The sequence below is a fragment of the Bolinopsis microptera genome, chromosome 2 (genome assembly GCF_026151205.1).
Source record: "Bolinopsis microptera isolate Bmic1 chromosome 2, MBARI_Bmic_1.0, whole genome shotgun sequence".
In the NCBI taxonomy this organism is placed as follows: domain Eukaryota; kingdom Metazoa; phylum Ctenophora; class Tentaculata; order Lobata; family Bolinopsidae; genus Bolinopsis; species Bolinopsis microptera.
The window spans coordinates 22,004,483-22,026,287 of record NC_087073.1 but is presented as its reverse complement, the minus strand read 5'-3'; the positions used below and the strand labels follow the sequence as shown (position 1 = coordinate 22,026,287).

At 39.6% G+C, this 21,805-nt stretch overlaps 1 protein-coding gene across 1 annotated transcript in view; it reads right to left on the bottom strand.

Moving 5' to 3' along the window:
* The window catches only part of LOC134826595 (papilin-like), a 59,074-nt gene that overhangs the window by 21,961 nt on the left and 15,308 nt on the right, over positions 1–21,805 (bottom strand). The window contains exons 2-12 of the mRNA XM_063839026.1: positions 18,964–19,010; positions 18,790–18,813; positions 18,507–18,572; positions 14,444–14,563; positions 9,487–9,566; positions 8,280–8,508; positions 7,453–7,590; positions 5,758–6,597; positions 5,489–5,569; positions 5,229–5,343; positions 4,932–5,017 (exon numbers count right to left, since the gene is read on the bottom strand). Coding sequence (XP_063695096.1) covers positions 4,932–5,017; positions 5,229–5,343; positions 5,489–5,569; positions 5,758–6,597; positions 7,453–7,590; positions 8,280–8,508; positions 9,487–9,566; positions 14,444–14,563; positions 18,507–18,572; positions 18,790–18,813; positions 18,964–19,006 — 1,822 coding nt within the window. The 5' untranslated portion in view covers positions 19,007–19,010. The remainder of the gene's footprint in view (positions 1–4,931; positions 5,018–5,228; positions 5,344–5,488; positions 5,570–5,757; positions 6,598–7,452; positions 7,591–8,279; positions 8,509–9,486; positions 9,567–14,443; positions 14,564–18,506; positions 18,573–18,789; positions 18,814–18,963; positions 19,011–21,805) is intronic.

The following is a 21,805-nucleotide window of genomic DNA, read 5'->3' as shown; positions in this document are numbered from 1 at the left end:
TTAGTTTACTAGGTACAATATTCTCCCTGAGGGGGTATTGTTTAGTTTACTAGGTACAATATTCTCACTGAGGGGGGTATTGTTTAGTTTACTAGGTACAATATTCTCACTGAGGGGGGTATTGTTTAGTTTACTAGGTACAATATTCTCACTGAGGGGGGTATTGTTTAGTTTACTAGGTACAATATTCTCCCTGAGGGGGATATTGTTTAGTTTACTCAGCACAATATTCTCCCTGAGGGGGATATTGTTTAGTTTACTCGGTACAATATTCTCACTGAGGGGGACATTGTTTAGTTTACTCGGTACAATATTCTCACTGAGGGGGATATTGTTTAGTTTACTCTGCACAATATTCTCACTGAGGGGGGATATTGTTTAGTTTACTAGGTACAATATTCTCCCTGAGGGGATATTGTTTAGTTTACTTGGTACAATATTCTCCCTGAGAGGGTATTGTTTAGTTTACTTGGTACAATATTCTCACTGAGAGGGATATTGTTTAGTTTACTAGGTACAATATTCTCCCTGAGAGGGATATTGTTTAGTTTACTCTGCACAATATTCTCACTGAGGGGGATATTGTTTAGTTTACTTGGTACAATATTCTCACTGAGAGGGATATTGTTTAGTTTACTAGGTACAATATTCTCACTGAGGGGGATATTGTTTAGTTTACTTGGTACAATATTCTCACTGAGAGGGATATTGTTTAGTTTACTAGGTACAATATTCTCCCTGAGAGGGATATTGTTTAGTTTACTAGGTACAATATTCTCCCTGAGAGGGATATTGTTTAGTTTACTAGGTACAATATTCTCCCTGAGGGGGGTATTGTTTAGTTTACTAGGTACAATATTCTCCCTGAGGGGGATATTGTTTAGTTTACTAGGTACAATATTCTCCCTGAGAGGGATATTGTTTAGTTTACTAGGTACAATATTCTCCCTGAGGGGATATTGTTTAGTTTACTCGGTACAATATTCTCACTGAGAGGGGTATTGTTTAGTTTACTCAGCACAATATTCTCCCTGAGAGGGGATATTGTTTAGTTTACTTGGCACAATATTCTCACTGAGGGGGGTATTGTTTAGTTTACTAGGTACAATATTCTCCCTGAGGGGGATATTGTTTAGTTTACTAGGTACAATATTCTCCCTGAGGGGTGTATTGTTTAGTTTACTCTGCACAATATTCTCCCTGAGAGGGGTATTGTTTAGTTTACTAGGTACAATATTCTCACTGAGGGGGGTATTGTTTAGTTTACTAGGTACAATATTCTCACTGAGGGGGGTATTGTTTAGTTTACTAGGTACAATATTCTCACTGAGGGGGGTATTGTTTAGTTTACTAGGTACAATATTCTCACTGAGGGGGATATTGTTTAGTTTACTAGGTACAATATTCTCACTGAGGGGGATATTGTTTAGTTTACTAGGTACAATATTCTCCCTGAGAGGGTATTGTTTAGTTTACTCGGTACAATATTCTCACTGAGGGGGGATATTGTTTAGTTTACTAGGTACAATATTCTTACTGAGGGGGGTATTGTTTAGTTTACTAGGTACAATATTCTCACTGAGGGGGGTATTGTTTAGTTTACTCGGTACAATATTCTCACTGAGGGGGGTATTGTTTAGTTTACTAGGTACAATATTCTCACTGAGGGGGGTATTGTTTAGTTTACTAGGTACAATATTCTCACTGAGGGTGTATTGTTTAGTTTACTCAGCACAATATTCTCACTGAGGGGGATAGTGTTTAGTTTACTAGGTACAATATTCTCACTGAGGGGGATATTGTTTAGTTTACTCAGCACAATATACAGACTGAGGGGGATATTGTTTAGTTTACTCGGCACAATATACAGACTGAGGGGGGTATTGTTTAGTTTACTAGGTACAATATTCTCACTGAGGGGGATATTGTTTAGTTTACTCGGCACAATATTCTCACTGAGGGGGATATTGTTTAGTTTACTCAGTACAATATTCTCCCTGAGGGGGGTATTGTTTAGTTTACTCGGTACAATATTCTCCCTGAGGGGGGTATTGTTTAGTTTACTCAGCACAATATTCTCCCTGAGGGGGATATTGTTTAGTTTACTCAGCACAATATTCTCACTGAGGGGGATATTGTTTAGTTTACTAGGTACAATATTCTCACTGAGGGGGGTATTGTTTAGTTTACTCGGTACAATATTCTCCCTGAGGGTGTATTGTTTAGTTTACTCAGCACAATATTCTCACTGAGGGGGGTATTGTTTAGTTTACTAGGCACAATATTCTCACTGAGGGGGATAATGTTTAGTTTACTCGGCACAATATTCTTACTGAGGGGGGTATTGTTTAGTTTACTAGGTACAATATTCTCACTGAGGGGGACATTGTTTAGTTTACTCGGCACAATATTCTTACTGAGGGTGTATTGTTTAGTTTACTCGGCACAATATTCTTACTGAGGGGGGTATTGTTTAGTTTACTAGGTACAATATTCTCACTGAGGGGGACATTGTTTAGTTTACTCGGTACAATATTCTTACTGAGGGGGTATTGTTTAGTTTACTCAGCACAATATTCTCACTGAGGGGGTATTGTTTAGTTTACTCAGCACAATATTCTCACTGAGGGGGATAGTGTTTAGTTTACTAGGTACAATATTCTCACTGAGGGGGGTATTGTTTAGTTTACTTGGCATAATATTCTCACTGAGGGGGGTATTGTTTAGTTTACTCGGCACAATATTCTCACTGAGGGGGGTATTGTTTAGTTTACTCGGCACAATATTCTCACTGAGGGGGGTATTGTTTAGTTTACTCGGCACAATATTCTCACTGAGGGGGGTATTGTTTAGTTTACTCGGCATAATATTCTCACTGAGGGGGATATTGTTTAGTTTACTCGGCATAATATACAGACTGAGGGGGGTATTGTTTAGTTTACTCGGCATAATATACAGACTGAGGGGGGTATTGTTTAGTTTACTCGGCATAATATACAGACTGAGATGGGTATTGTTTAGTTTACTTGGCATAATATACAGACTGAGGGGGGTATTGTTTAGTTTACTCGGCATAATATACAGACTGAGGGGGGTATTGTTTAGTTTACTCGGCATAATATACAGACTGAGGGGGGTATTGTTTAGTTTACTTGGGATACTATACAGACTGAGGGGGGTATTGTTTAGTTTACTTGGCATAATATACAGACTGAGGGGGGTATTGTTTAGTTTACTTGGCATAATATACAGACTGAGGGGGGTATTGTTTAGTTTACTCAGCACAATATACAGACTGAGGGGGGTATTGTTTAGTTTACTCGGCATAATATACAGACTGAGGGGGGTATTGTTTAGTTTACTCGGCATAATATACAGACTGAGGGGGGTATTGTTTAGTTTACTTGGGATACTATACAGACTGAGGGGGGTATTGCTTAGTTTACTCGGCATAATATACAGACTGAGGGGGGTATTGTTTAGTTTACTCGGCATACTATACAGACTGAGGGGGTATTGTTTAGTTTACTTGGCATAATATACAGACTGAGGGGGGTATTGTTTAGTTTACTTGGCATAATATACAGACTGAGGGGGGTATTGTTTAGTTTACTCGGCATACTATACAGACTGAGGGGGGTATTGTTTAGTTTACTCAGCACAATATACAGACTGAGGGGGGTATTGTTTAGTTTACTCGGCATAATATACAGACTGAGGGGGGTATTGTTTAGTTTACTTGGGATACTATACAGACTGAGGGGGGTATTGTTTAGTTTTTTTTATTAAATACTTTTCAAATTTTACTGCGAGGGGGGTATTGTTTAGTTTACTAGGTACAATATTCTCACTGCGAGGGGGGTATTGTTTAGTTTACTAGGTACAATATTCTCACTGAGGGGGGTATTGTTTAGTTTACTCGGTACAATATTCTCACTGAGGGGGACATTGTTTAGTTTACTAGGTACAATATTCTTACTGAGGGGGACATTGTTTAGTTTACTCGGTACAATATTCTCAGGGGCAGATTTGTCACGTATCAGAGATGATAAGATTTTCTATAAATAGATGCATCAGATATGATAAGACCACTTAGTGAGATGAAATTAAACTACCATTATATCGGAACAGATTGTGGTAGCTAGAAGCCATTAAATAGCGCGCAAAGAAGGCAGGCGGAGTGCAAAGAGTTGAAACTCACGCCACGTGACCAGGTTGTAAGTCACGTGACCATGTTGTAAGTCACGTGATTTAGAGGACACCTCTGATTGGCTGCTGGTTGACGAGGTTGAGTAAGACGCACCCCTGCTAACGTGGCGGAGAGCAGGATACAGCCTCTCCCTCTCCCTCCCAACCTATTAGCACAATTCTGATTAATCAACTGAGCTGAGACTGACGATTTATGATTTGCTGTCCCACGTGATCAGGATTTATATAAGAAGGCAACTCGGGCATTGCAACCACATATTTGAGTCACAGGACAGTCTAGTACACATCAAAATGCTCCGTTCATTGACTCTAGCCCTACTCATGACACTCTGCATCCTGTCTTGTGCAAGCTCTGAAGACTCTGACCAGCTTAGTGAGGAGGGTGACTTGGAGACAAACAGTGAGATCTTAGCGAACAAGGAGGATGAGGAGGAGGGGGTTTTCTTTGGCTGGCGCTACCCTGATAACGGGAACTAAACCGGACAAGGGAAGGAGTTTTAGTTGCACAGTATCTTGTCGATTATTTAATTTTCTGTTGTAAAGCTTTTGCTTCACGGTATGTTTGCGGAAAGATAGATTTTATTTTGAAATAAGATTCTTTCATTCGTTTCCTGATGAAATTTAAAATGTTAAGCGTGAAATGGAATCAGTAATGTTAAACTTATAATTGATTCAAGTAAAATAATTGAACAAAAGTGAGGAAAAGAGCTAATTTGTCTAACCTCTGAAAGAATCGCAGTCAGCGGAACCGTATCTCCTACTGCCCTTCAATTCCAGCCCTTCCTCGTCAACACACCAACATATACCTCTGAGAGATGGAATGTCATTACTTGACAATTAAATAAAGCCACACTAATAATCTTAGGAATCAGTCGCAACTATGGGAACTAAGTTATCACCCCTAAAAATATTACATCCTTATCGTTTTAACCTTTAGATAAGGTTGTCGGATAAGATTAAAAGTTAAGTTTGGACTTTGGGGGTTATAACAAAACCCTTTGACAACTGGCAGCTTGTACCTGTTAGTGTCACACTGCTGAGGACTGAAGCTACCACTATCCAAACAAAGGGGCCCGTCCCGTCCCTCTCCTATTGCCTGGGAAGCTTCTTGTTCGCACAGAGACTTCATCTGACCTGCAATTAGAGGCAATTAGAGGCAATTAGAGGTTGTTAACATAATCACTAATTGGGTGAATTTTAGTTCTGGGCTATTCCATATGCAATCAGTATTATATGACAAGTTATTGTAGGCACTTATAGTAAGAAGATATTGACTTACTGGAGGTTACTATAGGTTTAGTAGTAAAGGCGACTGTGTCAGAGATCTTCAAATCAATTGTTTGGCTGTCCGATACATCGTCTGGGGGTACGTAAATAAATACCTAGCTGGTAATAATGAGATACAACTGAAACTATGTAATGTTTATAATTATAAATTGAATTCTACCACTGAATTAGAGGTAGAATTTAGTTTGTATTCACCTACCTACTCTTCATACATCTAAAAATGCCTAAAATAATCACACATGTGGGTGAGGAAGGTGTTACCTGTGAAGGAGGTAAGTTGCTGTGTGTAGTAAGTCATAGAGTCGGAACCCTCGGGAGAGGTTGTCTCAAAGAAGGAGAGGGGATCAGTAGGAGCTGGCTCAGTGCTGCTCACGAACCCTGTAACATCTGTAGTGAAATCTGTTTCAATGGTTCTCTCAGACTCTGGAGAGGAAGCCTTCTCCTCAGTTGACATGTACTCCTCACTTATTGGGTTGGTGGCTTCTGATCCTAGACTGTTTACAAAGGTGGTTTTGTATTCAGTTGATGCCTCTGATTCAGAGGAAGGACCATATTCCTGGGTGGTAAAGGTCTCAGCATCATCAGCAGTGCTTCCTTCCTCCGGCTCTGTAGTTTCCACTGTCTTCTCTGTGTAACTTGGCGTCCTCGTGCTCTTAGGCTCTTCTGTGCTACCTGTGTACTCAGCAGTAGAAGGGAAGTTCACCTCTTCTGTAGTTGAACCGTAAAGGGTCCCGTCAGATGTTTCGAACCTAAACTCCTCCGTCTGACTTTGTGAAGGAGAGAAGTCCTCTTTACTGGTCTCATCAGTAGTTCCAGTAGATGTCATGAGAAGTTTCTCAGTAGTGAAGGGGTCAGTAGTGCCTCCCTCAGTAGAATCCTCCGTCGTAGATCTCTTATCGTCTGAGGAGGAGTCAGTAGTAGACCAATCATGAGAAGTTAGGGCCTCAGTTTCAGTGCCCAGTGGTTCGGTTCTCCCTTCCTGACTGGTTCGGTACCACTCCATAGTGGTTGTAGACTTGCCAGTGGGCTGAGCGGTAGTCTCTCTTTCTATAGGAGATGTGATCTCTGAGGTGGAACCGGCCGTGGTATGGATCGTGGGCTCTAGGGAGATAATTAGGGTCAATGAATTGACTCAATTGCTTTACAATATCGTACGTAATAATAATACATTGAATAGGGTGGGCGACAATTGACCCCCCGACAATTGACCCCCCGACAATTGACCCCCAACAATTGAACAATTGACCCCCCGACAATTGACCCCCCGACAATTGACCCCCCGACAATTGACCCACCGGCTGACCTTGACCCTGACCCAGGACCCTGACCCTGACCCTGACCCTGACCCTGACCCTGACCCTGACCCTGACCCTGACCCTGACCCTGACCCTGACCCTGACCCTGACCCTGACCCTGACCCTGACCCTGACCCCTGACCCCTGACCCCTGACCCCTGACCCCTGACCCCTGACCCAGGACCCTAACCCTAACCCTAACCCTAACCCTAACCCTAACCCTAACCCTAACCCTAACCCTAACCCTAACCCTAACCCTAACCCTAACCCTAACCCTAACCCTAACCCTAACCCTAACCCTAACCCTAACCCTAACCCTAACCCTAACCCTAACCCAGGACCCTGACCCAGATCCAGGACCCTGACCCTAACCCGACCCCAGTGTAATTACATGGGGGGTCAATTGTCGGGCGTCAATTGTCGTACTCAGCCCTAGATTTCGCGACAATTGACCCCAGTGTAATTACATAGGGGTCAATTGTCGGGGGGTCAATTGTCGGGGGGTCAATTGTCGGGGGGTCAATTGTCGGGGGGTCAATTGTCGCGGTACCATTGAATAATACGTTTTTTTACAATTTCGTCCAAAAATTGAAGAAATTCTGGAGAATAACACTGATCGGACCGAACTATCAACTCTAACAGTTTGTGTTGTAATGAATACCTGCACCGCTGGGTATACATCTGTGTTCACACTCCGTCTGACAACATATCTCTGAAGTCCCACACTCGGAGTCGGAGTAACATTTTCTGGTGCTCTCATCACAGGGTCCCTCTGCTGCTGGACACTCTCCTTCGTGCACTGGAACAGGAACAGTTAGTAGTGTCCTCATCAGTATATCTTACTTAGAGTTACAATCTAGTTAGTGTCCTCATCAGTATATCTTACTTAGAGTTACAATCTAGTTAGTGTCCTCATCAGTATATCTTACTTAGAGTTACAATCTAGTTAGTGTCCTCATCAGTATATCTTACTTAGAGTTACAATCTAGTTAGTGTCCTCATCAGTATATCTTACTTAGAGTTACAATCTAGTTAGTGTCCTCATCAGTATATCTTACTTAGAGTTACAATCTAGTTAGTGTCCTCATCAGTATATCTTACTTAGAGTTACAATCTAGTTAGTGTCCTCATCAGTATATCTTACTTAGAGTTACAATCTAGTTAGTGTCCTCATCAGTATATCTTACTTAGAGTTACAATCTAGTTAGTGTCCTCATCAGTATATCTTACTTAGAGTTACAATCTAGTTAGTGTCCTCATCAGTATATCTTACTTAGAGTTACAATCTAGTTAGTGTCCTCATCAGTATATCTTACTTAGAGTTACAATCTAGTTAGTGTCCTCATCAGTATATCTTACTTAGAGTTACAATCTAGTTAGTGTCCTCATCAGTATATCTTACTTAGAGTTACAATCTAGTTCCATCTCAGAGAGCTACACAAGTATTGAAACCTGAACATTTGGTAAATCAGGTGAAAGTAGACTTACCACTGGTATAGACCTGTCTAACTTTGAGACGGTCAGTACCACTGTCCCTGCTCCCCAACACATTCCGTAACTTCTTGACAATGTCTTCTTGTGAGAGTCTGGTGTTGTATCCTACCAACAGCGCCTCGTATACGCTGTAGTCCTTGTCTGTGGAGTGGCGGGTAATAACGATACTCCGCATCTCCCAAACCGCGTTCTTCTTGTCCATGTCCAGCAACTTTCTGGTTAACTGAAAATTTACCAGGTTAAAGAAATTTCTTATCCCGTCAAAATCGATAAAATGGCCTAAGCTTTAGTTCCAAATATTATGGAAATTGCTAGTATTCGACTATGAAAGAGGAATTGTTTAAGACATTTCCCGCCACAGAAACTTTAATTTTTCGTTATAATGAAATAATTCCTTGTCCTCAATATGTATATCATTGAAATATGAAAGCACAAATTTCAGGCCATTTTATCGACCATTATTTGAAGCTATTAGAGTTACGATATCAGAATATAACCTACGCGCGCGATGGAAGCACGATGTTTTTTTGTCGACTGTTGATGCCTTTTCTTGATCAAAATATTATCGCGCGCGTTCTAAAGTACATGCATATTCCAGTAGATGTTTTGAACAAGAATTGTAAAAATGTCGCCAAGTTTGTATGGAACATATTCCAAATATTGGATAAAATATACTGTTCGGCGAACAGAGAAACCCCTAAAAAGGTTACCATAATTTGGTGGGTGACAGCAGATAGCTGCCTTTTAACTGGGATTCGAACTCGTAACAACAGGGCCAGAAGACAAAGGGAGTGACCTACTTAGTCACTGCCCTACTAGCTGATACGTTAATGTAAGTAGTTGAATGGGCGACATCTTTACAGTTTACAATTCTGAGAATAAACCTTGGGCGACATTTGGGCGACATTCTTACAGTTTTGCTTACAGTTTTGCTAGAACGCCTCCGCAATGATTCCTCAAAATGGGAACATTTTCTGAATCTATGATTTCCCCAAAATTTCTTGGAAACTGATTTATTATGTTTATTCTCAGTTCTGATCTGTTAAGGTGTTTACAACTAATTTCCATGGAAATAATGTTTCCAAAATGTTTCAAAATATGAAGAACCATAATTAATTAAATAATCATAATTAATTAAATAATTAAATATCAAGTACACAAATAATCGCAACACTTATATTGTCTAGATTGAAGCTTGTACCTGATTTTCTTCCGACAACATTTCTTGGACGTTGAAACCAGCATTTCGGTGCTGATGCTTATACTCTACATCGTATTGCACTGAAGCAGGAAGAAGATTACTTGAAATGTTGGATATTATTCCTCATTACTCATTAGATAAAAAACGGAGAATTATTGTGACAGATTAGAGGCACGTCCAATCTGATTTTCCTGGAATTCAGTGTCACAAGATTCTGCATTGTCTTCTTTGCAACGAAACGGTGACACGTCATGACGTCATGACTGAAAATTACTCATGTTGAATCAATTCTATTCATATCGGGATTAATTCTATTCATATTTGGATTAATTCTATTCATATTTGGATCGACCAATAAGTCATTAAATCCTGTAGCGCTAAATCTTAAAGGACCAGTTAACTCAAAAAAAAGTTATCCTCATATTTTGACAGATTGTGACAAATAGCAAACTGAGCAACGAGTCGAAATTCCTAAATCTCTAACTGCTCTCTAACGCGTGTAATTACCGTTTGTATTATTTTGGCGATGACGTCATAAAGTCCCTTGCGCGCACAGAAGAGCTCGTGAGACTGTATTTTACAGGTAAAAATGGACATAATACAATGGTTCTCCCCCAAATAACTCGAAAAGTAAGTGTTTTAGGGTACATGTTGCTTCATAAGTTGTATATAAACATGGCCATTCTGCACAATTTGCACCCATTCAAAAATCTGTAGGGCCTTCATGGCCCAATTTACAAGATACCCATATTTTTGCATGATTTCTGGAACCGGAAATCAGTTTTTCGCCAATAACTGAAAAAGTAAGCACTTTAAGGCATCTGTTTCTTCGTAAGTCATATATAGATATGCTAATTGCGGTTCTTTTGCACCCTGTCTAAAGACTCTATCACGATCCTATCGAAAATGGGCTCAGCACCACGCCCAAAATGGTTTTTGGCAAATTTCTCGAAAAGTAAGGATTTTAGGCCATGTGTTGCTCAGTAACTCCTATATAAACATGCATATGCCGCTTCGTTTCAGCCTATTTAGAAGTCTCTACGACCTTCAGAAGCAAAAGGTCGGTTACGTTATTGGGCGTGGTCAATATGTCTCCAACCGAAAATCGTTTATTCATACTTTTGGGAAGGTCTTTGCAAAATTTCGTGAGTATACGAAAATTTGCAGGTTCAATTCCATAAATGACTGGACTACACAAGTTTAGAGTTAACTTTAGAGAAACTCATAAATCATTATTATCTAAAATTAAGCTGTCAGTGTCCATGATCAACCTATGCACTATGACTACAATGTTTTACGTGAAAATTGAAATGTAAAAATCAGGAGTAATATAAAAAGTGTATTTTTAGATTAAAGTGCTATCTCATAGTTTAAGAATTGTATAGATTAACGTTTGTCGTTTAGCCATCTAAGAATCGATCGTGCCGTAATACATATGGCCAAAGAATAATAGGGTCAAAGAATAATAGGGTCTTGGAAATTCTATAGTTGTTCAGTGGGTCGATTGACTGAACACGTTTGCACTTGGTATTTAAATTTACCTGTAGTTTATTTATGGTAAGTACCGATGATCATACAAGTAGGACGATAACTAGGTAAGTCAAATTCAAAACACTCTGCACACTGTACACTCCAATCAGTATTTAGCAGACCGGGTATTTTTCAGTTCCCACGGCACCGTTCTGATAGGAGCTACTTCTACTAATGGTCCCATGAGAACGGCCGTAAAATAGCCAGACTTCTTGTCTCCTGTACTGTCTGGCACGTGTGGATTAAAGTAAGAAATTTCGCTATGCTAAAAATATAATTGCTCTCGGAACTATGTCTTTTAGGACAGCGAACCATTCGACTGCTCGCATTCTTCCGAACAACTGTAATATTATATTACAGAGTTACACTCTGATCAGCTATATTTAATATATAGCACATTATTTTGTGTATTAGTTTCATGGACTGGGGAAAAATAATCGGTACAGTCTCCCTTCGTTTTAATGAAGCAATGAAAACAATCAAAAATTATCACATATGACATAACTTGTAATAGCAGAAACTTTCTAACCGTACATTCACCAGCCACTGTTCAAGAACTTATGTCACTGTTTAAAATCCTGACGTGAGCACTGTACATCCAATCAGCTATTCATATAGTTAGGGTGATAGCCAAAACTATAAGGATTTTGGAGAACTAGGGAAATAGTCATAACTATAAAATTTGAGTGAGTTACACGTGTTTTATTGACGATGATAAACATTTGTGCATTGTATTACGCTATGCCAGCGCGCACTGAGGGACTTTATGACGTCACGCGGCCACAGCTTATTATTGCAATAACACGCGTTACACGTAAGTTAGAGAGTTGGTTCTTTCGGCGATACAATTTTTTACCAGTTTGTCACAGCTGATTTAAATCTTAGCCAAATTGGAGACTACAAATTTTTCAGTTAACTGGTCCTTTAATTCGCTGGTAAATACATCTTCCGCTAGTGTTGAATAATGTTAATCAAATTTTGTTTGTCCGTGATCCACTAGAAATGTTATTACTATTAAGTTGAGCCAATTAATTGGGTCACTACTCACTATCAGATCAGCTTTATTAGAGTTTCATTCTGGTACGTTTCAAAGGAATATTATAGATTTAATAGAATTACAATTATTATTTGGGGACTGGTCTGTGATAAAGTTCGTGTGGTGTAACTTACTAAAGTTCCTCAACTTGTTGTGAATGATAAAGCTAATAGTAGTAAGTACTATCTACAAATACTAAGGAGAGTTAGTGAGAAGGTAAAGACTTGACAAGCAATAAAACCCTCTACACAGACCAGGATATACTGACCACTAACATTGTCAAGCAATGTCACACAAGGGGGCCAGCAAGATGTAACATGCAATATTGAGAAGTGGTGGACACCTTCCCTCTCTCTATCGGGCAGTATCTATTGCATGAGTGGTTATGCAAACTTCACTCTCTCTCTCTCTCTCTCTCTCTCTCTCTCTCTCTCTCTCTCTCTCTCTCTCTCTCTCTCTCTCTCTCTCTCTCTCTCTCTCTCTCTCTCTCTCTCTCTCTCTCTCTCTCTCTCTCTCTCTCTCTCTCTCTATCTATCTATCTCTCTCTCTCTACAGATACTAGAGCATCATAATACATCATTATACTGCATGACATAATACTTCTGACTGCATGACATACTATTAGAGTGTTAAACGGTACTACACTATCTGTATAAAACCTGAGTACTTCTCTGCCAATGGAGCTGGAACCAGACAAGTGTAAAGTGTCACGTGACTATACAGTGACACCTGGTGAAATCTAGTGGAAATGTTTAAAAGACAATTACAGCGGGGTGTATTTAAACGATGTTTTAACAGAGTTTAAACAGAATCTAAAGAGCTGTGCTGAGCTCTAAAGCGGTCTACTAAAAGGTGATACAGTCACATGACCACCGTTACTCCCAGTTTTCAGGTCCGCTTCCGAAGAGAGCCTTGCACTGACAACTGACATAACCAAGTAATATTTCCGCATTTTTCTGCTAAAACACCGCTTATTGTGTAGGTCTTCAGCGGTGCAGACAGAATAATATGGACTAGGGAACGACCGAAATTTCATTCGGCTTAAGCTTGGGCTGTTTTTGACCGGTTCGGTAAACATTTTACCGAAACACAGTAGAACATTTCATCAATTCCAAGGAATAAACACAGCGGTAAAATGCTTTTCTTAGCAATAAATCCTCTTTGCTAAAGTACCGGATTGTAAGGATGATAATAAACAATATGATAAAGATTTAGCGGACTCTTCTAGAACGTTGTAGAATGCTCACACGCGTGTTAATTCTAATATAACGTTATTATAATGACTTTAACATAAGCTCATAATCAGACTTAGAATAACATGTTTATTGCATTTGTTCTAAAAGTTCGGCAAAATAAAATCCTAGTTTAGTTCGGTCGTTTCCTAATATGGACCTCTCTCTATTTGATTTGGAGCACATTAATGCATTTCACACACGAACACTCAGTAAATAGTGTTCCCAATTATATTGGTAGTTTTACTCAACGGTTACTATGGTTACTATGGTTACTATGGTTACTATGGTTACTATGGTGCTTGAAGAGCTGATGTAAATTTCCCCTAAAACAACTACTTAAAAGCAGCATGTTTTCTGAGATGCCCAATTTAAGAGATGTGTATTACATTTCGTAACCTCCCCATAAACTATATCAGAATATGTTCTGTGCAACACTTGAAATACTAACCTCGCTGCACCATATTTGCTACAATTATAGGGATTGACTATTCTATAAGTAAAGTCAGTTGTAAGTCAAAATGTTGGGACACTAATTTGCGATGTGATTTATTTATTTACTGGAGCAACATATAATTCGAATTTAAATAGGTTACTTGGAGTTTGCTGAAATATAATATGAGTGAGAACATGACTAACTTTATAAAGGAGTGATGTAATGAAAACATAGGTCTACAAACCAGTTTATAATAATACTTTCCTTCACCTATACAATACCTATACAACACCTATACAATACCTATACAATATACAATACATTATACAATACCTATACACTGTACAGTATATAATACCTATACAATACCTATACAGTATACAATACCTATACAATACCTATACAATATACAATACATTATACAATACCTATACACTGTACAGTATATAATACCTATACAATACCTATACCGTATACAATACCTATACAATACCTATATATACAATATACATTATACCTGTATATATATAATACATTAGTCATGAATCAACAAGACACCAGCCTACTGGTTCTTATCTACTCTCAATATTAACAACACAGATAAATAGTAGTAAGTAACTATTCCTGCTACTAGAGTATAAGTAGTGTTGTAACTAGTAGCACAATCTGCTGTAAACAAGATTACAAATATTATTAGTAAAATAGCACTATTTACTGTCTCACCATTGTTACAGATATGGTTTCTGTCCTGGTTGAACTGAGTGCCATCAATAATCTCCCCAGTTTCAGTCGCACAGTAACAAACTCCAGTTTTCTCAGAACACTGGCGAGCTGCAAACTCCCCTGTAATGGTTGTTTTGATAAAGGAGCAAATATAAATCTAACTAAAACAGTGCACACTTCAATAATCAATATGGACTGCTAAATTAGAAAATTTGTTATATTTATGATTTATAATTATTTTAAGTCTTAGAATGTAGATTAGATTTGTGTGTAAGATGTATCTAGTCCGCCAAATCATGTAGTACGGTTGTAACTGACACAGTGTAACCTACAAATATGTAGGATTCTAGTTCCTACTGCCGGGAGATAATGCTTGTAGCTCATACACGCACATTGATCCCTGGAGCAACGACTTGCATTCCTGAGGTACCCTGGATCAAACACAATCTCCTTGGTTGATGAAGGAGCAAAGACAGCAGGTTTGATTAGATTTCCAGGCTAAATAAGAGATAAATATAGTGCTTATCAAGATCCATACCATGGAGGGGGTGTAGTTCATCATCGCTAATCATTCATACCACAAATCTATTTACAGCTTTCTAAATTTATACGTCATAAAGTTACGGGTAATAAAAAGGTCTGACAGATGACAGTTAGGACTGAATACAAGGTAGTACTAGTATATAATACAGTAGATATATATAGATATATGCAGACAGAATACAGATTCTACTGAAGGTGTGGTCTCTAATACCCGGTATATTATCCATGAACTAGACTTGCTCCCTGATTTATGCGATTACCCACTTGCCTCGTCCCGTCAAATCATTAGCGTCACGACACTGCCACATGTTGTATCTTGGTTGGAGGCAACAACTGATCATGTTGAATTACCCTCCAATAATTATAATTATTTTTGGCGGTTCCTCAAAAAGGAGCGGATTGAAATGTGTCAGGTACAAAGCGATAAGAATATTGCCAGACTCTCCCTTTCAGGGACCGCTAAGTGGCTCTAGTTAGTGCGTCCTGGTGTTAATATGGTACTTAGTCGGATCCAATAAATAGAATAATGCACATTATCAGCTGATCAAGTTAAACAATAGGTCCCCCCAGATCATTGCAGCCATTCCAGGTTAGATTTACAGTCCGATCCAGTTTACTTGTTAACGTTCAATCTTCAGAAAATTAAATCAGTGCATTTATGGGGTTTAACAATGGGTTGAAGGTTAGACTCAAAGATCGAATTGTCACAGGTCTCTGCCACCTTGACAATATAGCACTTCTCATTGCAAGACTGGAAAGATGTGGTTTTGGAATCCAGGACCAGCTCTGTGTACTGGACTGCAGTAGAATCAGATACTGCGCTCTACTGCAATCTGAATCAGATACTGCGATCTACTGCAATCTGAATCAGACACTGCGCTCTACTGCAATCTGAATCAGATACTGCGCTCTACTGCAATCTGAATCAGATACTGCGCTCTACTGCAATCTGAATCAGATACTGCGCTCTACTGCAATCTGAATCAGACACTGCGCTCTACTGCAATCTGAATCAGATACTGCGCTCTACTGCAATCTGAATCAGATACTGCGCTCTACTGCAATCTGAATCAGACACTGCGCTCTACTGCAATCTGAATCAGATACTGCGCTCTACTGCAATCTGAATCAGATACTGCGCTCTACTGCAATCTGAATCAGACACTGCGCTCTACTGCAATCTGAATCAGATACTGCGCTCTACTGCAATCTGAATCAGATACTGCGCTCTACTGCAATCTGAATCAGATACTGCGCTCTACTGCAATCTGAATCAGATACTGCGCTCTACTGCAATCTGAATCAGATACTGTGCTCTACTGCAATCTAAATCAGATACTGCGCTCTACTGCAATCTGAATCAGACACTGCGCTCTACTGCAATCTGAATCAGATACTGCGCTCTACTGCAATCTGAATCAGATACTGCGCTCTACTGCAATCTGAATCAGATACTGCGCTCTACTGCAATCTGAATCAGATACTGCGCTCTACTGCAATCTGAATCAAATACTACGCTCTACTGCAATCTGAATCAGATACTGCGCTCTACTGCAATCTGAATCAGATACTGCGCTCTACTGCAATCTGAATCAAATACTACGCTCTACTGCAATCTGAATCAGATACTGCGCTCTACTGCAATCTGAATCAGATACTGCGCTCTACTGCAATCTGAATCAAATACTACGCTCTACTGCAATCTGAATCAGATACTGCGCTCTACTGCAATCTGAATCAGATACTGCGCTCTACTGCAATCTGAATCAGATACTGCGCTCTACTGCAATCTGAATCAGATACTGCGCTCTACTGCAATCTGAATCAGATACTGCGCTCTACTGCAATCTGAATCAGATACTGCGCTCTACTGCAATCTGAATCAGATACTGCGCTCTACTGCAATCTGAATCAGATACTGCGCTCTACTGCAATCTGAATCAGATACTGCGCTCTACTGCAATCTGAATCAGATACTGCGCTCTACTGCAATCTGAATCAAATACTACGCTCTACTGCAATCTGAATCAGATACTGCGCTCTACTGCAATCTGAATCAGATACTGCGCTCTACTGCAATCTGAATCAGATACTACGCTCTACTGCAATCTGAATCAGATACTGCGCTCTACTGCAATCTGAATCAGATACTGCGCTCTACTGCAATCTGAATCAGATACTACGCTCTACTGCAATCTGAATCAGATACTGCGCTCTACTGCAATCTGAATCAGATACTGCGCTCTACTGCAATCTGAATCAGATACTGCGCTCTACTGGAATCTGAATCAGATACTGCGCTCTACTGCAATCTGAATCAGTTACTGCGCTCTACTGCAATCTGAATCAGATACTGCGCTCTACTGCAACCTGAATCAGACACTGCGCTCTACTGCAATCTGAATCAGATACTGCGCTCTACTGCAATCTGAATCAGATACTGCGCTCTACTGCAATCTGAATCAGATACTGCGCCCTACTGGAATCTGAATCAGATACTGCACTCTACTGCAATCTGAATCAGATACTGCACTCTACTGCAATCTGAATCAGATACTGGGCTCTACTGCAATCTGAATAAGATACTGGGCTCTACTGCAATCTGAATCAGATACTGCGCTCTACTGCAATCTGAATCAGATACTGCGCTCTACTGCAATCTGAATCAGATACTGGGCTCTACTGCAATCTGAATCAGATACTGGGCTCTACTGCAATCTGAATCAGATACTGGGCTCTACTGCAATCTGAATCAGATACTGCGCTCTACTGCAATCTGAATCAGATACTGCGCTATACTGCAATCTGAATCAGATACTGCGCTCTACTGCAATCTGAATCAGATACTGGGCTCTACTGCAATCTGAATCAGATACTGGGCTCTACTGCAATCTGAATCAGATACTGGGCTCTACTGTAATCTGAATCAAATACTACGCTCTACTGCAATCTGAATCAGATACTGCGCTATACTGCAATCTGAATCAGATACCGCGCTCTACTGCAATCTGAATCAGATACCGCGCTCTACTGCAATCTGAATCAGATACTGCGCTCTACTGCAATCTGAATCAAATACTACGCTCTACTGCAATCTGAATCAGATACTGGGCTCTACTGATGGGCACTTCAAAGACAATCCGCACTGTCGGAGGAGAGGCGTTCCACTTTCACAATTCGCTTAATCAGGTTACTTACATTCCCTAAAAGACTTTTTGAAGGTCGAACTTATTATATTTGAGAGTATAACTCTGTGAATTTGACTGGACGGGGTTAAACTTTACCAGAACTCAGGATCCCAGAAAAACAAATCCCCTTGTATCTTGTATTGAGGTATCACAAGGTAAAGGTGAGGTATCTATAAACAATACTATAACCGTACGAGAATATGAGAGGATGGAAAGGTCAAGATTAACCATAAAATAGTGCTACTATGAGAAGTGAGAATATGTGAAAATATGCGAATATGTGAAAATATGCGAATATGTGAGAATATTCGAGAGTAGAAAAAGACCCTTACCGTCTGGTTGGCAGACAACATCTCCATTCAGTTCATACCTCTGTTGACAAATAGAACTGGCAAAATCTGGAGGAGTCAGAATTGTCAATAACACTTCACCTATCATACCACAATATATAATTAACACGTATTAAATCCTAGACTGTTACAGTAGTTACATATGAATGAGATAAGGGAACTTGTGATGATTATACCCGCCAAAATGTGCAGCTGACCAAGGTAATGAAATTAAACTGAATTTATTGAAACTTGGCAAATATTTGATAAAACAGGGGCTACTCACCGGCAAATATATTGTTCGAATTAACTGAAATTAAAGGAGGGTAAATGACTTACAGGAGCACAATAGCGTATTACAAGATAATTAACATGCTGTAATTTCATCGCAAAGAGACAAGAATTTAAAAGGTTAAAAGTATTTGATACTTATCAGGGAGGGCTACAAATAAGACCTTACCTAATGTGGAGAGAGCTAGTGTAAGAGCCAATACTGATATCATGTCTACAAAGGAGAGGGGTTAGAAAGGTTTACTCAATAAAAAATAATTTCAGAGAGAGATAGAGAGAGAGAGAGAGAGAGAGAGAGAGAGAGAGCTAGTGTAAGAGCCAATACTGATATCATGTCTACAAAAGAGAGGGGTTAGAAAGGTTTACTCAATAATGTCTTATTTAAAAAAGATTGTTTTTATGAGCTCGTTTATACGCTATCAAACGAGGTTGGCTTCATGTAATGATCATATATCTAAAATCATAAGCAGTAGTATAAAACCCACCGGTGCTTATTTCGATAAATTTATAAAAACTCGTTTTATGTTTTGGGCTTGAGATTGTAGAAATCCTCGAGGCACATGATAACGGTGTAATAACTTTACTTTTATAAAGGTTTTATACCTGTACTAAGATAGAAGTTATATAAATGTTAGTAACAGTGTAACAGTAGTAAATAGTAACAAATAGTACTAGTTATACTAGTATTAGTCAACAAGTAGCACTACGCTCGTAAAGGACCAGGATCGCTAGGAACTGATTATAACACGTCTTGATATTACTGCTCCGAGGTTACACAAACCACAACAGTCAGACAGATCAAACATGATTCTAAAAATAATCTCAATCTACTTGTCGTAAATACTAGAATTAAAGTTTTAGAGACCCTCTGTGTAGTGATCGGTGGTATTTCCTCCCCAAACATTGCCTTCCTCAAATCAGTGATTGAAAATGTAAATAATTTCCTGTCTGCTGTAAATATCCCCCAACATAGAGTTCCACACAGACTAGAGTTCCACACAGACTAGAGTTCCACACAGACTAGAGTTCCACACAGACTAGAGTTCCACACAGACTAGAGTTCCACACAGACTAGAGTTCCACACAGACTAGAGTTCCACACAGACTAGAGTTCCACACAGACTAGAGTTCCACACAGACTAGAGTTCCACACAGACTAGAGTTCCACACAGACTAGAGTTCCACACAGACTAGAGTTCCACACAGACTAGAGTTCCACACAGACTAGAGTTCCACACAGACTAGAGTTCCACACAGACTAGAGTTCCACACAGACTAGAGTTCCACACAGACTAGAGTTCCAGAATCCACACAGACTAAAGCACCACCTTTTCAGACAAAGTGCAAATTAAATTTACTAATTCTCCGAAAAGGTTTATTATATGATAAACTGTAGGTTTGTATTACACTATGTATGTACATTGTACACAAGTTCTACCCAATTAGCGGTCCTATCAGGGAGCACTGGTACATGGATCAAATATCCTGCAAACTAGATCAAGTGTGAAGGAAACTAATAGTCTGGTTTCAGGGGTTCTTCCTCTGAGACCGTGTAATTTACAGCTGTCTCCTATTTCTAGTAACCTAACACATAGCTCATATTTACAGATATCTGTCATTTGATTAAAGGAATGATAGCTATTTGCATTTTACCGGTTGACTCATCAGAAGTAGACAGTCAAGTCCCTCCTGGACAAGACCAAATGAACATAGCAACATAGTGATGAGGGGTTCTAAACAAAGTGATTTAAGTGATACACGCCCAACTAAACTCAATTTGATGCAAATCACCACCAACACAAGCAACATTCCTTCAGATCTGATATGATTCGATACACAGCAGTTTCGGATAATAAGTCAAAAAGCAATAGATCGCATTTCAAAGAACGTAAATTCTACAATTTTTGAGAAATGTCAACGTGTTTTTCTCGGGTAACCAAATCTTAAAATACCTAACATTTCAGTGGTACCGAAGAAAGCAAGGCAATCGAATTACACTGCAACTTTTACACGATTTAAAATTCTAGAAATTCCACTCCAAGTAAGCAATAGGTAGATAGGTAAGCGGTAGGAAGAGCAGGTTTAGAACGGACTCTCAAAAACAAGTTGATAAGCTTGCGAGAAATGTTAAAAGTTCTCTAAAGCACTGTTAAAACATCATATTTAATACAAAGAAGGGGAGCATATATAGAGAGAGAGAGAGAGAGAGAGAGTGAAAGAGAGGAGAGAGAGAGAGAGAGAGAGAGAGAGAGAGAGAGAGAGAGAGAGAGAGAGAGAGAGAGAGAGAGAGAGAGAGAGAGAGAGAGAGAGAGAGAGAGAGAGAGAGAGAGAGAGAGAGAGAGAGAGAGAGAGAGAGAGAGAGAGAGAGAGAGAGAGAGAGAGAGAGAGAGAGAGAGGGAGAGAGAGAGAGAGAGGGAGAGGGAGGTAATGCCAAATCTGCAGCAGACAAATATTGTACAGTAGTCTGGTGGGCAGTTCGGAATAGTTCAAATGCCTGTGTCAGATACTATGCTCTGATTGGTTGACTTGGATCAGGTGGTGCTAATACTGCTCTCTGATTGGTTGGCAGGGTGTTCAGTCGTATACAGACAGATGCACGTCAGATTAAGTTCGAGGGTTTGTTTCTATGGATTTATGACTTATTCTCGACTGAATACCAATACCAGTTTCTATTTGATATTGTAACAAAGAGGTTTCTATGAATAATGATTATGTCAATTGTAAGAAAAACAGGTTAAAATTATCAGTGTCGTTGCAGCACAAAATGAAACAATTCAGAAAGAACACGCGAGACCTGCTGCTACTACCAGTACTACCAGTACTACCAGTACTACCAGTACTACCAGTACTACCAGTACTACCAGTACTACCAGTACTACCAGTACTACCAGTACTACCAGTACTACCAGTACTACCAGTACTACCAGTACTACCAGTACTACCAGTACTACCAGTACTACCAGTACTACCCGTACTACCAGTACTACCAGTACTACCAGTACTACCAGTAC